Source organism: Polypterus senegalus, chromosome 13, assembly GCF_016835505.1.
Source record: "Polypterus senegalus isolate Bchr_013 chromosome 13, ASM1683550v1, whole genome shotgun sequence".
Classification (NCBI taxonomy): domain Eukaryota; kingdom Metazoa; phylum Chordata; class Cladistia; order Polypteriformes; family Polypteridae; genus Polypterus; species Polypterus senegalus.
Window position 1 is genome coordinate 162425649 of NC_053166.1, and position 19671 is coordinate 162445319.

General features: G+C 53.1%; 1 protein-coding gene across 2 annotated transcripts in view; it reads left to right on the top strand.

The window, feature by feature from the left end:
• The window catches only part of prkar1b (protein kinase, cAMP-dependent, regulatory, type I, beta), a 99225-nt gene that overhangs the window by 61056 nt on the left and 18498 nt on the right, over positions 1–19671 (top strand). For both annotated transcript variants that reach the window (XM_039775550.1, XM_039775549.1), the window contains 5 exons: positions 2474–2535; positions 8109–8155; positions 12984–13142; positions 14925–14985; positions 18000–18121. In XM_039775550.1, coding sequence (XP_039631484.1) covers positions 2474–2535; positions 8109–8155; positions 12984–13142; positions 14925–14985; positions 18000–18121 — 451 coding nt within the window. The remainder of the gene's footprint in view (positions 1–2473; positions 2536–8108; positions 8156–12983; positions 13143–14924; positions 14986–17999; positions 18122–19671) is intronic.

The following is a 19671-nucleotide window of genomic DNA, read 5'->3' on the forward strand; positions in this document are numbered from 1 at the left end:
CTTCACTTCACAGCCCGACCGGATGACATCCCAAAGGGTCCCCGGGGTCCGGGTGAAAGGTGCACCTGGGGGGCCTTTGAAGTGATAGAGACATGTTTCGAATTGCTGACACGGAGATCGCGCCGATGATTGGAGATGCCAGCTCCTGGAGGCTTTCCCCTTAGGTGGTGACAGCACTTCACTCAGATATGGCAGATAACATTCTTGACTCGTTCCCATTCATTCTGGCAGGAAAAGGTTAATGGCGGAGCTGAGAAACAAAAAAAGGCTTGCGGCGCAGCGTGAGGTGATCTGCCGAGGGTCTCCGGGTCGATTCCATGGCCGTTAGCCCCTCCGGGCTGCGCCGCCATCACTGATGCTAAATCGTTAGCTGCCTGTTAAGATGCACACTCGTACTTTAGGATTGTGCTGACTTGGTGGCAGCAGTGGGATTTCAAGTCTTGGGCTTTAACCGCGAGGCCACCCCACCGGCCGTTGTCTCCGTTCCCATTTGAAGTGGACGCTGGCGACGGCACATCCCTGGATAGGCGAGTGGTGTTGGTGAGACCCCTGTGAGGTGGTGCTGCTTGTTGTACCCTGGCAGGCTGCAGTCTGAAGATTTGTCTTCCATTGACTCTAAGCAGGACCCCCAAAATGGAAGCCCCCCACGCCCAGTAGTCGAGTCCAGACCTTCTCAACTCCATAATGAAGTAAGCTCAGAAGGGGGGGGGTCCCCTTTGGCCATCTTTGCCGCGTTGGCAGCAGGTTTTCGTTCTGCCCGTTTCCTGGTATTTAAGTCCCTCTCTTGTTGATGCTTTCATTCCTCCAGGACAGATTAGAATTTTTAGTTGTAGAGCGGGGGGTCCTCTCTGGTGGGCCGACGTGGCGGCAGCTTTCCACTTTCATTAAAAACCCATTCATTTGCTGCTAAATACGTTTTGGGTTTAGTTTAAGTTACGTTGCTTGTTATGATTCTGTACCCTGAATTGCCCATTGTGGCCTCCAGGGGGCGTTGCAGACATGACTGCACACACAGCAGGCCAAGTGAAATCAGAGAGCTTTAATGGCATCAATACCCTCTTATGCCAGTCAGTGTTCTAATCCCTCGCCAACATCTGACTCCCCCAAGTCCGGTTGAGGGCATTACACCCCCTAGAAGCTCTTCTGGGTCAGGCAGGACCCCAATGTTACTTGCGTCATTAAGTAATCTCCAGTCCCCCCCTGGCAGAGCAGACCCATAGAACCACAACTCCCAAGGTGCCCATACTGGAGTCCTCCAGTCAGAATGCCACTACCCAATGCCTGGAATGGAGGCAATGCGGAATGCTGTGCCCATAGTAGGTGGTCACCCACTGTACCATCGGCCCAGTCGGTGTGTTCTTCTGGGATTGCTGGGACACCAACCCCAGTGTAGCCGCTGCTGCAGCATCTTCTTGTGCCCATGTGCTGGCATGGCAGGGGAATGTCCTCCGTTGCCCAGGTAAAGTGAGCAGGACTCGTCCCGAAGGGGATGCCCGTTGGTCCCTCACGCTATTTTAGCTTTCAGCAGCTGCATTTCAGTTTGAATTGTTTCTTGTTTTCCAAAACCAAAATGCCGAAAACGAAGGAGCAGACGGCCCTCCAGCTGACTTGGATGGCCTTGTCTTGGCAGGACTGGCATCTGATTAGGAGGCTGGTCGGAATGAAAAGCTGCATGCAAAGCCGGCCCCCCCGGAGCTGCGAGCCGAGGCCTCCCACTGACACAGCTGTCCGGACCCTTGAAGTTGGGCTCCTGTTGACGGTCACGGAGACGTCTCGGCGCCTTGTGTGCAGTCCACCTGTGGTCACTTCAGTTGACCGACTGGACTGATTGTGAACGCCACACAGCCGTCTATGGAAGTTCGGCCAAAGCCAAGCCGTGAGGTCGACAAAGGGGGGGAAAGGAGAAGGTCGAGTGTCCTCCTCACCCCCTTTGGGCCTTTAAAGGATGACTTCAGGATTTTTCAAATCGACAAACACGGGAATCACGCGTTCGCCACGGGAAATTGTGCCCTAAAGTGTTGTGGTAAACTTATAAAAGTAACTCGCCTTACAGTGGAGGCTGTGGGCATGGGGCGCCAGCGGAAAATCAAAAGCTCAGAGCTTACCAATGAGGTGTCCACCATGAGACGACGTGCCCTCTGTGTGTGTGGCAGCCAAAGGCTTCCCGAGATGCCCGTTTTATCGCCCGTTTCTGGTACGTAAGGACGTATTTTCTGTTCACAAAAGCGAGCGCTGGGTTGGCGTGCGCTGGGTTGGCGTGCGCAGCTGCTTTTCCTTTAAATGTCATAACGTTGTCTGTTTGTTCCAAAATGACACGTTGAAGCTGTCCTCGAAATCGTGACGCTGATCGACGCTCGGCCGCCATCTTGAACGGAGTCGCTAAGTTTGTAAGCACAGCTCAGTGGCCCGAGGTGAGGCGTTGGCGTCATCGTCACTTTGTCCTTTGAACTAACTGTGTGCTTTTTCTTTTCAGTGACATATTTGACGCCATGTTTCCAGTCACACACATCGCAGGAGAAACCGTCATTCAGCAGGGTGAGTCTGCATTCGTCACTTTTGCTCACATTTTCCCATCTTAGGTTTTCCTCTCCCAGTCTTCCCCGCGATCGTTGGTAGAGTCGAGTGCCCCGCATTTGTATGGCGTGACTGTGTGGCGTGGTGGCTGAGGCTTTGGAGTTCAAATCCCACTTCTGACCCCAGTGAGTCCCTGAGCAGGTCACTTCACCTGCCTCTGCTGCAATTGGAAAACAGCAAAAAACAAAGAAAGAAATGCTGGGGGTCACCGCGGCCGAATATTAAAAATGGTCATAGCTGGGCATACCGGGCGTGAAGGAAACACACGCAGAGTCGCGGGTCCAGATAATGGCAGTCTATTTATATGGAGGTGGTGGTCTCTCCTCACAGTTCCTCTCTTCTTCTCTCCACCACACATCCTCCCAGCTGGATAAGGGAGTGTGGCCCCCTTTATTATGGACCCGGGAGTACGTCTGATGCCAGGGCGATTGCCCGATGGAAGTCCTTCTGGGTCACTTGGAAGTCCCATAAACGGTGGCACCCAGCAGGGCTGTATTGCTGGACTACACCTCCCACCTTTATGGAGGGCTGCTGCCATCTGTCATCTGGAGGAATAGCAAGTCCCCCGTGTCCCCTTCCATTTCCGCCCCCCTGTTCTGGCCATCCCTCCCAGGTCAGGTTCCTCTCTCTTCCCCGGTCGGGATGCCTTTCTGCCTTCGAGGGAGCCTCCCGTCCAGGTAAGGAGCCGCCCCCTCTTCTGGCTGCAATGCCAGTCCAGCCCGTGTGCACCCACACTGGAACAGACAGCCGAGTTGGCGCCGAGCCCCTTCACCTGACGGCCTTTCTTTGGCCTCCGATTCTAATCAGGTGGATTTGAAGTGGATGTGTGGAAGGAAGAAGGTCCGCCTCGTTAGCACAGGACAGGACAGGAAGGGCAGCGTTGGCCTCCTCCAGACCAGCGGGGTCATTGAAGCGCACAGCTGGGTGCAGCTGGTATCTTAAAGGGATAAACTGAAGGGAGATAATAGGCAGAATCACACAATGCAATCTGAATGTGACCTCAATGAGATCTCAGATGAGAAGGCGGGCGCTGATAGCCAGCGGTGTTTGCGTTTGTGATTAACGATGTGACGCGCCGACACAAGGGGCTCGGCCCACCCGACAGTACAATGGGTGGCGGCCTCGGGTCTCTCTCTCTCTGGCAGCTCTGCCATCTTCTTCTTCTTTGCCAGTCTGCTCCAGCTCTGCCAGGTGTCATGGAGATCCTGGGTGAGCAGCCCCCTATCAAGCCCACTCACCAGTTCTCCATCACTCCGAGATGTGGACCACCGCAGGACATTCCCTTTATTGACTTGAGCAGACCACTTCGGGTTCTGTTCCAGGATTTCTCTGTTTATTTTGCTGCCCTCATTTTACCCTCTCAAGCCTTTCAGGGCCTGCTGCAGAGGAGCATCCCCAGAGCCCGCCGCTGGCACCGCCACACTTCACCCGACAGTACAATGGGCGCCGTCCTCCTTAGTGGGATACGTGTGGACGTTCAAAGGGCTTTTATCAAACACACTCCGTCAGTCTTTGTTTTTTAGTGGTAACGCTGGTGCCAGGCCATCGCATGGCACACTCGCACTCGTACCCCCACAGTACCCCTTGGGCATGTAGGAGGGGTAGCAGCGCAGTATCCAAGTGAAGCTCATTCTCCATCAGGGCCGATGCCACCCCTCGCTGAGGGTGAAGTGGCATTTGCTGAGCAAGATTCACATTCAGACTGGCAGCCAAATCTAAACAAGTGTGGAGCCCACGGCCTCCTCCAGATGTCAAGAGTAAAGTGGCTTGATGAACCACAAGGGCAGCCCCCCGTAACCCGTCATCAGAGCCATTTTAAAAGAACAAACGAGCTGACCCTGAGGGTCTCCTGAGCTTATCTCTTCTTCAAGTGGCCATCAGTGTCCTTCTGACAAATCATCTGCAGGTGAGTAACAAGTGGAGGCCTGTGAGACGTCACGTGCAGAGCACCAAGCTCGGGATCAGCTGCCCATTCACCTCTTAGGATTCAGTCTCACAAGGGGGGCAAGTGTGGTGTGAGACCCTCACAAACCCCCAGAGACGCAGGCCTGAATCCCACCCGCCTGCTCACACACAGCAGCTTGAGTGGCTGCCTACGTCGAGCCAAAGTTCCAAAGAATATAAACTGGAAAGTCCAAAAACCTTCTGAACATGCAGGGAGAGGATCACCAGCAACCCCTGGTTTGTACAGAAAAAGGCTGCAGGAAATTCTTTACTGAATGGAACAGGAATGTCCAAAATCAAAATAATCCAAAAGGACTTCAACCCAAGGCAGCAAACGAGATTTAACTCAAAGTCGCTGAGTAAAATCCAAGGACCGGAGCAGAACTCGTGAGAGCCACCGTCTGAGGCGTACTGCTTTGGACTTCAATTCCCAGCCTGCCCTTCTGTGGTTGGGGGTGGTCCTTTAACAGTGATGGGTGGGTGGCCTCGCCTTTTGGGGAACCTCCCACAAGATACGAGGAACATGTTGGTCCTAAATAATAAGCAGAGGGACAGATGAGACACAATCAGACAAGCAGTAAATGTGCAGAACAATGAGCAGGAATGACAAAGGAACAAAGCCAATGAAAAGAAGGGCTGGGGGTTAATCCTGGCTTGTAAAACGTTTGAGTGAAAGACCCCCCCCCATCACACACACACACACACACACACAAAGTCAGCTGACGCACTCCTGGGGGCTCGAGGGTCTCCTGGACCAGGCCTTGCTGTCCCATCCCAGTGGATGATCTCAACATTCCCCTCCGGGACGGCGTCTCCTATCCTGCTTTGTTTTCTAGAAGGTTCTTGGCGTCCACCTTGGTATTCAGTGACATGCAGTCTGCCACGCCCAGCTGGGCGTCCATTCAGATCCATTTGAGTTTCTGACGTTTTTAAAATTCTGGCCCCAGATGACAGCAGTGTCACATGGTTTTTAAAATTCTGGCCCCAGATGACAGCAGTGTCACATGGTTCAAGTAGACACGCTGGCGGGGACCGCCGTTGAGTAATCGGGAGGACCGGCTGGACTGAATGCTGTCTTTTGTTAGTGAACTTTGGTAGACTTTTATCTTTGGACTTTTTCTTTTTCAAAGAAGTTCTTTGTGTTGACTTGATGTTTCTATTTGTAGAGCTAGAGGGGCACTGGGGGGTCCCGTAGGATGGTCAGGGTACAGCATCCCTCATCCAGCTGTTGTAAGGGGAGAGGAATGGCAAGGCGGTGCAGACCCCGGTCGGAACGCCAGGCCATCTACCCGTATGGTGGGGGGCATGTGCAGCGGTGGTCTCCTCCTGAAAATGTTGAGGGACCCACCGAGGGTGTGTTGGAGCAGAGGGGACCAAAAGTGCTTCCCGGTAGGCTGGAATGTCACCGGACATGCTCTTGGGGGTCACCTGGTAAGATGAGCTGGTGGGGTCGGGAGAGGAGCGGACACGATGAGGGGTCTCCTGGTGAGGAGGAAGAGGACGGCAAAGTTAGGTGATTTGGTCAAGTAAGGCATGGAGGTAGGAAGGAGCCCTTTAATTTGGTGTAACAGTTGAGGACGTGAGAAAAGACAGAGGAAGGCCCCGAATGGTGTCGCCTCCTGTTATTACACCTTCTGTGTTCCCTCCTGTTGTTTACCTTCCCTTGTATTGTTGTGCATTGGTGACCAAAGCGTAAAGGGTGACCAGACCAGACCTGGGACGTCAGGGGCCCAGCTGCACGTAGGCCTCACCCCGGGCAGCATGAACCCAAACTCCACAGCCCCAAAGTGGGGAACTGGCCTGTCAAGTCCAAAAAAAGGCTTTAGATGTTCAAATTACAGACAAACGATCATCAAGGGAGGAGGAAGACAATTAAAACCTCTGGCCTGAGAAAAAAGACAAACGATTTAGCCTTATAAATATTTATTTAACCCAAAGGAGAAGCACAAGAGTAAAGCAAACAGGAAAAACATAAGAATAAAGTCTTGTGTATCTGTCCACTATATAGCGCCTTTCACATCTCTCTATCACCATGGACACGGATGGACTAACACCCTCCGCCGAGACGGAAGGCCTTAACTCCCCTGGCCAGGTGGGCTGCCATTAGGGGTGGCTTTCTACCTCATCATTCCCGGAGTACACTAGCTGGCCGTGCCCCTCCAGTGTGCGAGGACAGTCGTGGTGGGTCCTTAGGAGACCCCTCTCTGGAGAGGCTGGCTGTTCACTTGACCCAGAAGTGCTTCCTGGGTACATATGTCCAGTACTGGAATACTCCATGGTCTGATGTGGATGGAAGGAAGGAAGGAAGGAAAGAAAGAAAGAAAGAAAGAAACCTGTGTGAAGGTGATTGTTAAGTAAATACTCATTTGAACCCGGGACTGTTGTCTAGATAGTTGTGTCTGGAGCTTGGAGCCCTGCTGTGCCCCCTAGTGGCCACACTATCAATCCAACGCTCAGTATTAAACTGCGGACCCCCAGAGCTCCTCTCCAGTAGTGATGGCACCTGCCTACGCTATGGTTAAGTCAAGTCAACCACGTGACAAAAACCTGCAGTCCTATTGGCTGTCCAGCGGAGCTCCTGAATCTCAGAGTTGTGGTGGTCTGCAGCTGACCCCATCTCAGAAAATCAGGAGTTGTACCAACAAAACCTGCAATCCCCAAACACACACACACACACAATCTGTGCCCGTCTGCTGGGATCTCCTGTTGAATGTAAGGTGGTCCCAGTAGCAGTGATGTCATGGTGGCCCCCCATCTTGGGGCACCACAAGAAACAGAATCCTGAATATGAAGTAATCCCAACAATCTTAGCAGAACTTAACGTGATAACACAAAACAACCCTGGAATGGACAATAAACCTGACGCAGAAACAAATGGTGGCCCACAAGTGTGGACTTGAAGTTACTTGATGATCGTGCGGCTCTGGGGTCTTCTCCGGGGAGCCCCCCAGTAAGTCACCTCTCCGTGTCTGGACTCCCTTTTCCTTTGCTAGACCCCGGGCGCCATGCCCACTGTGCCCCCCCTGACTCCACTGCGATAAGACCTCGGGGGCCGAGATTGGCATGCACTGCTCATGTGCCCCTCCTGTCTGGTGCCCACCTCCTTCTCTTCGGCCGGCCGGCCGCAGGTCTCTGCTCTCCTCATTTGGCATCGCGTTGCCCATCACGCCAATTGCCTCGGCCTTTTCCCAACGGCTGGCTGTCCGGCCGGCTTATCAATTAGTCAGCGCAGATTAAAGGTTTTAAGAGATCTGCTGAGAAGAAGACAAAGGGGTCGGGTGAATCCCAAATCCTTCTGAAGGAGGCTTAACAAATTTGCTGCTCGGAGACCTCAGCCTCTCCCTGGGAAAAAAAGAAAAGAAAAAAAAAAGTTGAAAAATGAAATTTGCCTTAAAACGCGTTAATCCTTCAAAGGAATCCCTGCCATTAATGTCACTGCTGAGGTGCAACTTGAGAAATGTGGGGCTTTTTGTTGCTGTCGAGCGAGGAGAGCTGGGACTTGTCAGTGACAGGAATCTCATTAAGATGCATATTTGTAGAGCAGCGATGGCCTCCCAAGTGATTGACTAAAGTTTCACTTCTCTCTGCAGGCGATGAAGGAGACAACTTCTACGTCATTGACCAGGGAGAAGTCGATGTGAGTAACCTGCCCGTCGCCGCTCTTCATGTCCGAGATGCTGTTGGCTGCCCTTTTGGGTTTCATCCACGGGTGCTGCCACTTCACAGAGAGCAGTTCAAGCCCCTCGGAGAGGGAGACGTTCATGAAACGCCCTCACCCTCCATTGTAGGCCTGGCACCTCCAGCTGTGTCCACCTATCCACGTCTCTGTGGGACTCAAAGACCCCAGAAACTCTGCTTTACCTGAAGTGACGTCAGACGGACAGGTGGTCCTCCCCGGGGTCTTACTTGCTAAGCTGCTACTGTAGTTAGCTTTCTTTGTGGAGCTACCGCTGATTGACTGAATATTTATGGAAAATATAGGGGGTGGCGCCCAGGCACATACAACTGCCCTAACCCTGACGCAGGCGGGCAGGACACACAGCACACAGGTTATTTACAGCACCAACGTAAAACACCAAGACGGTCCCTTTGGTGCCACCATCTCCAGTCCTCCAGACAGGCTTTGTCCTCTTCCTCAAGACGCTGGCGACTGGCCCCTTTTTGTTGGGCACTGAGAAGGACTCCAGGTGCCCAATGACCTTCATCCAGATAGGGTCCTGAAAGCATCCATGCACCCCCTGGTGGCAGTGGCCACGAGCCCCAACAGGGTGGAGCTTCTATGCTCACGACTCGTAGCCCCACTGGAAACCAAGGAGGCTGCCCTCTGTCAGTCTTAAAAATACTCTCTCCTCCGGACCTTCCATAATCGGGGCATCCCAGCCAGGTAAGGGCCCGGCCATCTGGCCCAACAGTAGCTTTCCATCTATGTGGTCAAATAACACAACTGTGGGGCCTCCAGAAGTAGGCCAAGAGGCAGGCCAGGGCCTGGACTAACCTGCCCAGAAGAGACTCCGCCAGGCCCCACATGCCACCCGCTTGCTTCCCTTGAAATAGGAGAACATCAGGAAATGTGCACAAATAAAACAAAAAGTCCCACAGACCCCCAGCTTGGGAACAAAAAGGGTCACAAAGAATCCTTCATAAGAGAGAGAGAGAGAGAGAGCTACTGATACAAGGGGTGGAGTCTGAAAGGAGAGGAAGGGAGGGAGGGAACTACTGACACAAGGGGTGGAGTCTGAAGGGGAGAGAGAGAGCTACTGATAGAAGGGGTGGAGTCTGAAAGGAGAGGAAGGGAGGGAGGGAACTACTGACACAAGGGGTGGAGTCTGAAGGGGAGAGAGAGAGAGCTACTGACACAAGGGGTGGAGGGAGCTACTGGAGCTACTGACACAAGGGGTGGAGTCTGAAAGGGAGAGAGAGAGAGAGCTACTGATACAAGGGGTGGAGTCTGAAGGGAAGAGAGAGAGAGAGAGAGCTTCCAGAAAGTGATCTGCAACTCTTGAGTCCTCTCCGCTGACTTAAATAGCCACAGGGAGGGCTCAGGAGCTGTGATGTCAGCGTGGCTCCGCCCCAGGCTCCACCCACAAAGAACAAGGAACCCAAATCACCGCACCTCAAGAGACCGTGATACTTAGCCAATGATAAACCAAATCGGCAGAAATGACAGAAAGAATACGACCGATAATAACAAAAGACCACTGAAACGACACCCCCTTCAGCTCTCCTGTTTCTCTGCTGCATTGTCCTTCTACCGTAGCAGGACTTGAAATTGGCACACTTGGCCCCCAGAACTGAAGGCATAAATGTGGTGAGCTTTGTGAAGGAGGGCCAGCCTTTGTCACCGTGGGTTACATGGCGCAGAATGAAGGACAGAAACGTCAAGCGGCGCCACGGAAGCTCAAATCGTCCACACGGCGAGGGGTGTTTTCTGAATGCCCCCCCTTGGCCCCCGTCCTTAAACCCGCTGCTTTCTGTTGTGCTGTTTCTTTCTTTTTTTATTTTTACACCCTCCCCCTGCCCATCATGCCAACCTCCCCGTGTTCAGTGCTCTGGCTGACTTTGCCTCCCGACGCCCGTCTTCCTGATTTTTCTGCTGTCAGCCGAGCTTCCCATCGTACGGAATTCTTGTGGGAGGATTTGTTGAGTTTTGTCAGGTTGTAGTGAGGCAGACGCTCATGTGGCTCATCTTCATCATCCCGGCGGTCAAGTGCTTATCGTAGTGACAAAGACGATGATGAAGAAGCAGGCCACACCTTCACATGGCGTCACATCGACTCGAGTCCTAGAAATGTTCAAGTAAATGGAAGCCAAGGGGGCGCCGTAACTGACCCCTCTGCCAAAATGGAGTCCCGCAGGTCCTGGTCCTGATCAGAGCCCCCGATGGCAGACCTTTCTGGCCAGACGTTCTCACTTTGTCAAGATCGGTGGGCAAACACAGCAAATGAAATGTGCCACACAATGAAGTGTGCAGAAAGCGAGGGTCTCTGCAGACTCTGTGGACCCCCGTATGCTGTATGTGGCAACCCCTTCTTCGTTATCCTTTGACGTCATTGGCCTCCCCTTCGTCTCCCAGGCCCCATTTACAGCCCCCCAGTCGTTTCAAGGACACTTTGGTGGAGTGCGGTGCCCACTTGAAATTGGGGGGCTGCACTTGCGGTACATTGATTTTTGTTTTTTTTGTTGATCTCGACAAGGAGGACCTGACTTTGAAGTCAATGCAGCGATTGTAAGAGACGGAGTCGGTGCCAGGAGGCGGTGTGTGTGCGCCATCCACTTGGCATTGTTGGCACCCAGTTAAAGAAAAAGGGTCCTCATTGGTCTGGGGCTTTAACTGGTAACTGTGGACGTGAATTGGGGATTTGGCTGACGTGCCACAGGTAATATGCGTGGTCTTTATTGTAACCCCTTGATGAAGTGTACCCTTTTGTGGTGGGCTCTGAGGTTTGCTCTTTGGCATTATTGGCACAGCAGTAAAGTGTGAGAGCGTCGTGGCCCCTCTGAGGGGTTTAGTGTGAACAAACTGAACTGAGCCTGGTGGCAGGGCCATCTTAACGCATGGGCACGCTGGGCAGTTGCCCCGGGGGTCCCATGCTAGTCTATGTATGTTGGGACTTGCTGAGTGGTTGTGTAGGTTGGGGTCCCAGTGCACTGCTTTGCCCGGGGGGGCCTATAATGCTATTTAGACGGGCCTGCCTGGTGGGACGAGCAGTGGAGATGGTGGCTTTGTAGGCGTGAGGTGACGTGACAGCCAGCTTCTCCAGACGGTCACTGTGACGAGCTCGGTGACGATTGACGATGTGCATAGCCGGTGGAGTGTCAGCGGTGAAAGGTGCTGCCATGTGTCAGGGCTTCTTGTTACAGGAGCTGAAGCGTCCCGGTTTCCTGCCGGTGGGATTGACCACAAGTGTCTGTGCTCAGCCCACCTTCTTCACTCGCCTTTTCTCACTTTTCCATGCTTCTCATCCGCTTTATTTCCTGTTTCTGCCATTCAGAAGTGGGCCTGACCCAAAGCCCGCCTGCCGCCTGTGGTCATTTGAGGGGGGGCAGTTGAGCCGGAATGGTGGGACCGATGCTTTGAGTTTGAGCCCCGAAGTGACGCTGGTGACGCTTTAAACATTAGAAGAACATTAGAAGCTCGAGAGACGAGGAGAGGCCGTTGAGTTGGTTGGGTTTGTCCAAATGGCCTCACATGTCATCCTCACACTCGTCACAAACGGCCAAGAACTTCACCCCAACGGCAAATCCCGGTGACCCTTAAAGGAATTTGACGCCCCCAACTGTCTTTGTGCTCTTGATGTGCCCTGCAGCCTGTCCTGATGTTTTCATGCAGAATGAAGAGAAAAGCCAAAGGGGCTTCAACCGGGCGCGGAGTAAAGGGGGGTCCGAGTTTGTCTCTCGGTTTCTTCTTCTTCTTATTTTTGTAAACTCGTTTAGGACCTTCAGTCGACACCCAAGGGTAGAGAGAGACAAGTCAGCTTTAAACGTCAGCAGAACCCACCGTCGCCCTCTTTGCTAGGAGGAACGTTAGACTCGTTGTCTTGACGTCAAACCTGTGCATGTGTGTGAGCATGGCATCTAGAATGGCATCGACATCTGGGGAGAGAGCAAAGCAAAGGCGCAGAGCCAGACACTCCGTGAACGTCGTTTCACGTTCATTTTATTCTTTAGAATTGCACTCTGACTTGACGGTCATGGCTGTGCTGCCCACCATCTGGAGACCAATATCTAAAACCAAAGTGAGGTGCCAGCATCAGGTGATCGGTCCTCAGCTGATTGGTCCCCAGTATCAGGTGATTGGTCCCCAGTATCAGCTGATTGGTTCCCAGTATCAGGTGATTGGTCCCCAGCTTATTGGACCCCAGCTGACACGTCCAGAGACCGCCAACACGCTGCGAAAGGCCACTCATGCAGCAGCAGCAGACGTTTTGTGTTGATTTACGTGAGAATCTGCTGCTTTGTGTGCTTTTCAGAAAACGGAGTTTTTGTTTTTTTTTAATATTCAGTCCTGGGAGAAAAGGAAGACAAACCGATCCCGCCGAGAGTTCCACTGCGCTGTTTTCGCTTTGTCACTCTTCCCACCGTCCTTGAGAATTCAGCCGAGCTCGGCCTTGATGCCATGTGTGTCCCCGGAGGCTTCGGAGCCCACCTCCTGTATTTGTCCCGATTGTTCTCCTTCCTTCCTTCCACGCGTTGCCCCTGAATGGCGGGTGACACACTTAGGAATCCGATCGGCGGAACTGTCACCCGCCAGTGAGTGGATGTGGATGAAGGACCACCGTGTTTGTAGAGCAAACACAACCTGAAACCGTAGACGCGAAGTAGGATGTTACAAAGTGGTCTTCTACAAAGGGGCCGGGGGGGTCGCTCTTGTTTTCTTTCTCTAATAACGTGTTTAAGTCGACTGGAAGCAAACCGTGCAGCCCACCTAAGTGCGTGTTTGTTTTGTTGTCTCTCCAATTACTCAGGTCTACGTCAACGGAGAGTGGGTGACCAGCATCGGGGAAGGCGGCAGCTTTGGAGAACTCGCCTTGATCTACGGGACCCCACGGGCTGCAACTGTCAAGGCCAAGACGGACCTCAAGCTGTGGGGGATCGACCGGGACAGCTACCGACGCATCCTGATGGTTGGTGCCCGTCTCTGTGTAACGCAGCCCAGGGTTTGTGAAAGGCGCTCTATAAATGCCACTTCTTATGATGATGATGATGATGATGATGAAGTGAGCCTCTAAAATCGCACCTGCCGCCAGTCTCTACCTTAAATGGCACCAAGAAAGCGAGCATTCAGAGAGCGCCCTTCACTAAACTGTTGGGGTTTTCTGGTTTGAAAGAAAATAAAAGACGAGAACGGCTCTTGACGTAAGTCAGCCAGCAACTCGGGTAAAGAAGGGCAATGCAAGGGGGGGGGCACCTCTGTGGCCCAAGGAGGACCTCAGACACTCGCAGACACTTGGTGCCTGTCGTGAGACGTGCCTCTTACTCAGTGCGCGTGTTGTCAGACGTTCTCACTTCTCCGCGGCGCCCGGGAGCTCACGTCCCGCGTAAGACGAGCCTCTAGCTTGTGGCCTCTGTGGTGGCTGGCATGCAGTGCTGCCAGGTCTGCCCTGTTCTCGCCCAGTTGGCCTGTTCTTGATCGGCGACCTTGAGAAGAAATGGCTTTTTGGGCTACTTTTTAAAGAACAACGCAAATTTTTGTTATCATGTTTTTCATCCATCAGGGACCCCTTGGCCTGCTATTTACACTTAATTGTTATGTCTGGTAGGACATCCGGTGTAAACAACAATACGGATAATCTGCAGTGGAGACCCCTGATGGGAGCAGCTAGAAGAAGAAGATGATGAAGACCAAGAAGAGTAAGAAGAAGAAGAAGATGATAAAGAAGAAGATTAAAAGAAGCAGAAAACAATGAAGAAGATGAAGAAGAACAAGATGATGAAGATGTGTTCTTTACTCTTCTAAAATCCCCCTCCCCTCGTTGTGTGATGTATGTGCCCATTCTGTAATATTCAGAAATATCTCAAAGGGGACCCCCAACTGGGGCTTTGGCTCTGACCCCCGCCGCCCCCCCCCGCTTCCTCAGGCATTGGGCTTTAAGAGTTTTTATTTAGGACCCTGGGCACCCTGACAGTGTGACACGTATCGAGAACGTCTGAATTTATGGCGGGAGGGCAGCAGCGATTGACTTGTGGGCCTCCGTGCTGCCCAGCAGTGACACACGATGAGCCCCCTTTAACTGGCACAGGTCGTCCTCTTAACTCCCCCCAGTGGTTATAACATCACGCTGAATGTCACAGTTTGTTCAAACGTCGGTGTGTTTGCCGAGTCTTCGTGACGGCGTCCCTGCTGCTCTGTCACCGCCACTTTCTTTACGTTTCTTGTCATTTTAAGACAAATCCTGGGGCCCGGCCTCACATCAGTCCCCACCGAGTGGAGCGGAGACCCCCAGATTCCAGTGTTTTTTTCTTTGCCAGTTCCTCGTCAGTTATGAGAGGGCCTGTGCCGTCTGTGCCACGCTTCACGTTTCTATGGCGTATTTATTAGCCCGGGCTTGTCTGCTAATATGCGCTAAAAAAATGTTTGAAAACTGCAGGAAAATCCCCTTCAATGTGGGTGGGATGTTTCAGATGTGGGATTAACCTTTTCAAGTTTCCTTTGGAACTCGTTAATTAATATTTCGGGTTGCACCTGAGGATTTGGCATTCGTGGGCCGAGGTGACCCCGCGGTGGCGGGCACTTCACCAGACCTTTTCCTTTTCCTTTCCCTTCAAACACTTGACGCTCAAACTAAAACTGGCACTTTTTCTTCTTTTGCCCGGGGGGCTGCTGCTGATGTAGAAACTCTCTGAACAGCCAGCTGTCGAAACGCCTTCTAACTTCTCTCTCTCTCTCTCTTTTTGTTTCCAATCAGGGAAGCACGCTGAGGAAGAGGAAGATGTATGAGGAATTCCTAAGCAAGGTCTCCATTTTGGGTCAGTTGTCTTGTGTGCTCAAGTGACAGTCGCAGCCACACATGTTGGGCGCACACAGATTGCTCTTTCATGCACATCCTGAGCTATTTAACCGTAAATGGCTGCCCAGCCCATTAGGTGACCCCTGAACTGGCGCAGAGCGAGCGGGAGCCGGGCAGGGAATTCCAAGTGACTCACAAGGACAAAACATTTATTATGAAGACTTGAGTGGAATAACACGAGGAAAGTGTCCAGGAGGAATTGCAGCCTGACTCACTCTGAACTCAGGGGGGCCGGGGTCTGTGGAAAGAACAACACTTTTATTAATTAGCCGGCGGGCACGCCGCTCTGGTGAGAGTGGAGGACGTGTGGGCCTAAATAAGCCAGCGCCAAAGGGGTGAACAGTCAGAGCTTCACGGAGGGCAACCCCTCAAAAGTCTGCCAGTCGTAGCCCCTCAGCTCTCCTTTTAACTTTTGTGAAACTCATCGGCGACTCGAGCGTCTTGAGGGGGAGTCGCAGGGATTGGGGTCACGGAGCGTCCATCTTGGCAGCCCCCTTGGCCTGCAGGACCTTGGATATGGAATTCTCACTTATGCCCCAGACAGTTAGTGAGTGGCACTGCCTCGAATCTGCCCGTGTGGAGTTGGCATCTTCTGCCCAACTTTACCCTTTCACAGCCCCAAAGACAATGCAGGTGACATTAACTGGCAGCTCCGAATTGTCCCCGAGGCCAGACACCGGTGCCCCTTATTTCCCACCTTGTACCCAGTCCTGTTCAGATGGACCCCGGGCCCCCAAACCCCCATAGCTCTGTTAGGTTTGTTGTCAGCGCTTAGCGTGTGTGTGTGTGTGTGTGTGGCCAGCAGTGTTCTCGTTGTCACTCACTGTGTTAGAAGGTGAAGCTCCTCTGTGGTTACTTTACGATTTGGGACAATTCAGCCAGGAGTGTCAGACACAAGAGACCGTGGAGTAAACGTTTATTTCTTCATTTATTAAAGTCGTTCATTTACAAACATTAATACATTTATTGTCACGTCACATGCTGCCATCGTAAGCTGTGATGTCACTTGAGCAGACAGGCGTCCCAACGGCATGTTCAGTAGGTGCCCCACCACCCAATATGGCCGCCTTCACTCATCTGTGGTGCCCGGCGGCTTCTGTACTTTAAAGAGGAGTTGAAGATGAGCCGTCAGCACCGCGACAGGAGGAGTGTGGAGAGCAGAGTCGCGACCGACAGTAAGAGGGGACGGCCACTAAATGTGCGGTCAAGTCGCTCGCTGACGTGTCGTGATGACCCCCCACACTCACAGATTTAGAGTCCCGTATTGGGACTGGAGTAGGACAGCCAGACAGGAGCGAGGTGAGACCACCACGGCGCCAACACCGATAGATGGACAAAGCGAATCGGGCACTAACACTCATTCAGAGGGAGGGAGAGAGAAGTCATGGGTGGGCAATTCCATTGTCGATCAAACCAGTCGAGACCCCGTGACACGACAGCGCAGAGTCGCACCACAGAGTCACGTCAGCCGGACGCACTTGGATGGGTTGGCGTTTTGTCTTTGCTTTTCGTTCTCTAATTCTCTCTCATTATGTTAACATTTCACAGATTAGGTAAGAAGGAGACAGCAGGGCCAGATAATGTCACTTGATCACCAGGCCTGGTCAAGTCACGTCAAGCCAAGAGAGCCTTCACTTGCCATCCCGCCATACTGGCGAACAACGAGGAAGGAGGCCGTGGGGCTCCCGAGCAGCGAGGGGCAGCCCGCAGCAGACGAGTGAGCCATTGACAGGAAGTCACAAAGCACTCTCCGTGTCACTCGCCGTATGGCGCTGAGGGAGGCTGGCACAGGCCTGCAGCCTTTTTACAATTGAAGTGTCTCTGTGGGGACCCCCCTTGGTGACCTGAGCATCACTGGTAGGAAGTGGGATCTCCTTGGTAAATCTACCACGGGGTGTTGTTAGCCCACCTGGTGCATCAAATGCCACCCACTTCAGTGGCAACTTGTGACCCAGTGAGAGAGTGGCAGTGCCACGTCCATCTTCCTAGCCTGCTTATCTGGGGTATATGGTGGCAGCTGGTACCTACCCCAGTAATCACATCTGGGTGGGCTGCCAGAGCACCACAGGGTGAACACACACACCCCTCGAGGCCAGTTCACCTAACCTGCTGGAGCACCACATGGACTCGGGGAGAATGGCGAGCGCCGGGGTCTCCTTCTCAAATTCGGCCAAGGAGAAGCTCATTGGCAGAACCCTAACCTCCATCCACCTCTGCCAGCCTTGGTGTGATTAACTAGAATGTGATTGGGTGGAAGGGACACAAACGTGAGAAACGGATGCTGAGGACCGACCGACGTGACGGTCACCGACGGCCGAGTGAATGTTAGCATTGATGGCAGGAAGCAGACGGTCACTTTGGCCTCGCTGACTTTCCCTTTGTGACTCATTTACAGCACGTCAACACCGTCGGCTTCATCTGACATCCTCACCGGGGGCCCCCGCGTCCCACCACTGAAGAAGCGCAGGTCACTTAGTCACTGAGAGGCTCGATGGCCCTTGAGAGGACGCTTTACAGACAAATGGAAGCCCTGTGCTGGTCACTTTGTCCCCGTATGTCACTAAAGCTTCGTGGCTGGACACGGCGTCAGGATCAGGATGTGTGGTGTGGAGCTGTGAGTGCTGCTAGTGGGGGGCCGTTGATTTGTAAAGTCTGAAGCCCAGAAGTCGCCGTGAGTACTAACGAATGAAGAAGAAGATGAAGGCACAGAGAATGTGAAGTCAGACACGGGGTCGCTGAGACTGGTTGCCAGTAAGGTGTCTGGTTTTACATTTAGGGGGCACTGAGCCTTCATGTGACTGGCAGGTACAGTAAATCGGGGGGCTTGTCAGTTTACGGTGCCTGCCACACCTTCAGACAGCTGACCTCACGTGTCACATGCGCTGTCGTTGTATTGAGTGAGCCATTCTTGTGCCCACCCGCTGCCGTTGATGTCGTTTAAGTTTACGGGTGTTAAACGTTTTTCTCTTTCAGAATCCCTGGATAAGTGGGAGCGCCTGACGGTGGCCGATGCGCTAGAGCCCGTGCAGTTTGAAGACGGGGAGAAGATTGTGGTGCAGGGAGAGCCGGGAGACGACTTCTTCATCATCACTGAGGTGAGTGGTCCCTGCATCGTGGTGGGCGTGCGGCTGTTTGAGACGCCTCGGGCGCTCGGGAGGTGAGCTGGCACCGGGGGCCTTGTGCGGCGTGGTGCTGAAAGTCATTAGAAGCTGGCCTTTTACTTGCATGTGACACCAGGACGTGTTCAGAAGGCACTTTGTGCCCGCAGTTGACGGTTTGTTTCACACACGTGGCGCACCTCGGACGTATTCACCTGCTTTGAAGATTTACAGCGCTGATCCACCGTGGACTTCGTTTGGCTTTTTGAACAGAAAACGGCTCTTTAATGTCCAAGTGAAGGCAGATCCACACAAAGTGGGCAACAATTGATGGTCCAAGTAACCCCCCCCCCATCCCAGGAGCCCCATCATTAGCTTGAATGGATGTCACCTGTCTGGGCTTTCAGTGGAGGGTCTCTGGAAATGCTGAGCCACTATAGTGGCCTAACCTACACAGTGGAGACCCCAAACAGCTCCGCGAAATCACAAATCGGGAGGCACGGAGACGAGAAAATCTCCAAGTTACATCGACCTTTAAGAAATGGAGGTCTCTGTGCTCCCTTATCCCATTTTGGGGGCCTCTCGAACCCGACACCAAAGATAATGTGACCAGATGAAGTGGCGGATGGGGACAAATCACACTTGTAGCAAGGGAACGATGGAAAAGTGGCCAAGTGCCCAATAAATAACCCGTAAAAGAGTAAAAATTGAGACTTAAAAACCAGCAGCAGTCATTGGGGCACACAAGCCAAGCGCCACTCCTGCCCGGTCTCACCCATCTCTCGCTCGGCTGACGGTGACTTCCTCCCACTCGGGGTCCGCTGTCCTCTCGCCCTCCTCCTCACACACACAGTCGTCCCAGGAGGGGTCACCACCTACTCCTCAGCACAGTCACTTGGTATGATCTCTCGCTGCCCGCGCTCACCCCTCTCTCACCAGCTGGCTGGCTCTTCCTCATTCTCTGCCCCACTCTCGCTCTGCCTGCCTGCCTTCCTGCCTTTCGTTTCTTTTTCGTTTTTCCGCCGGCCCGTCCTTATGTGACTCCCGTGGGCACAGCGTCTCAATCACACACCGCAGGAAGCCGATGAGGCACTTGAGAACGAACGGACCCTCACATGCAGGTGCGTCTCGCCCCTGTTACCCCATCAACTCCCCACGCGTGCCCATGGAGACCGACACGGGCACACGGATTATTTAAAAGCCTGGCCATGTTTTTCGGACCCGCCAGACCACAGGGCACAGATGTAAATCTGCTGAAGCAGGACGACGAGAGAAGGAGTCACGAGCTACAGCGCCTGAGATTGGGCAGACGGCATCTGTGCCCGGGCACTTTATGGGCGAGCTGCAGGACATCTTGGGAGACGACTCTGAAATCAGCCAGAGAAAAAGAAGATCTTGGGGTCTTGTGAGTCTGAAATGGAGCAGTTTGGCCAGCGCAGTAAACGCCGTGTCACACTGCACTTTGGCAGACATCACGCCATTGGTGGTGACAACATCAGACCGCGGTGAGGTGGGGGGCGTGTGTTATGAATGCTGCAGAATACGAA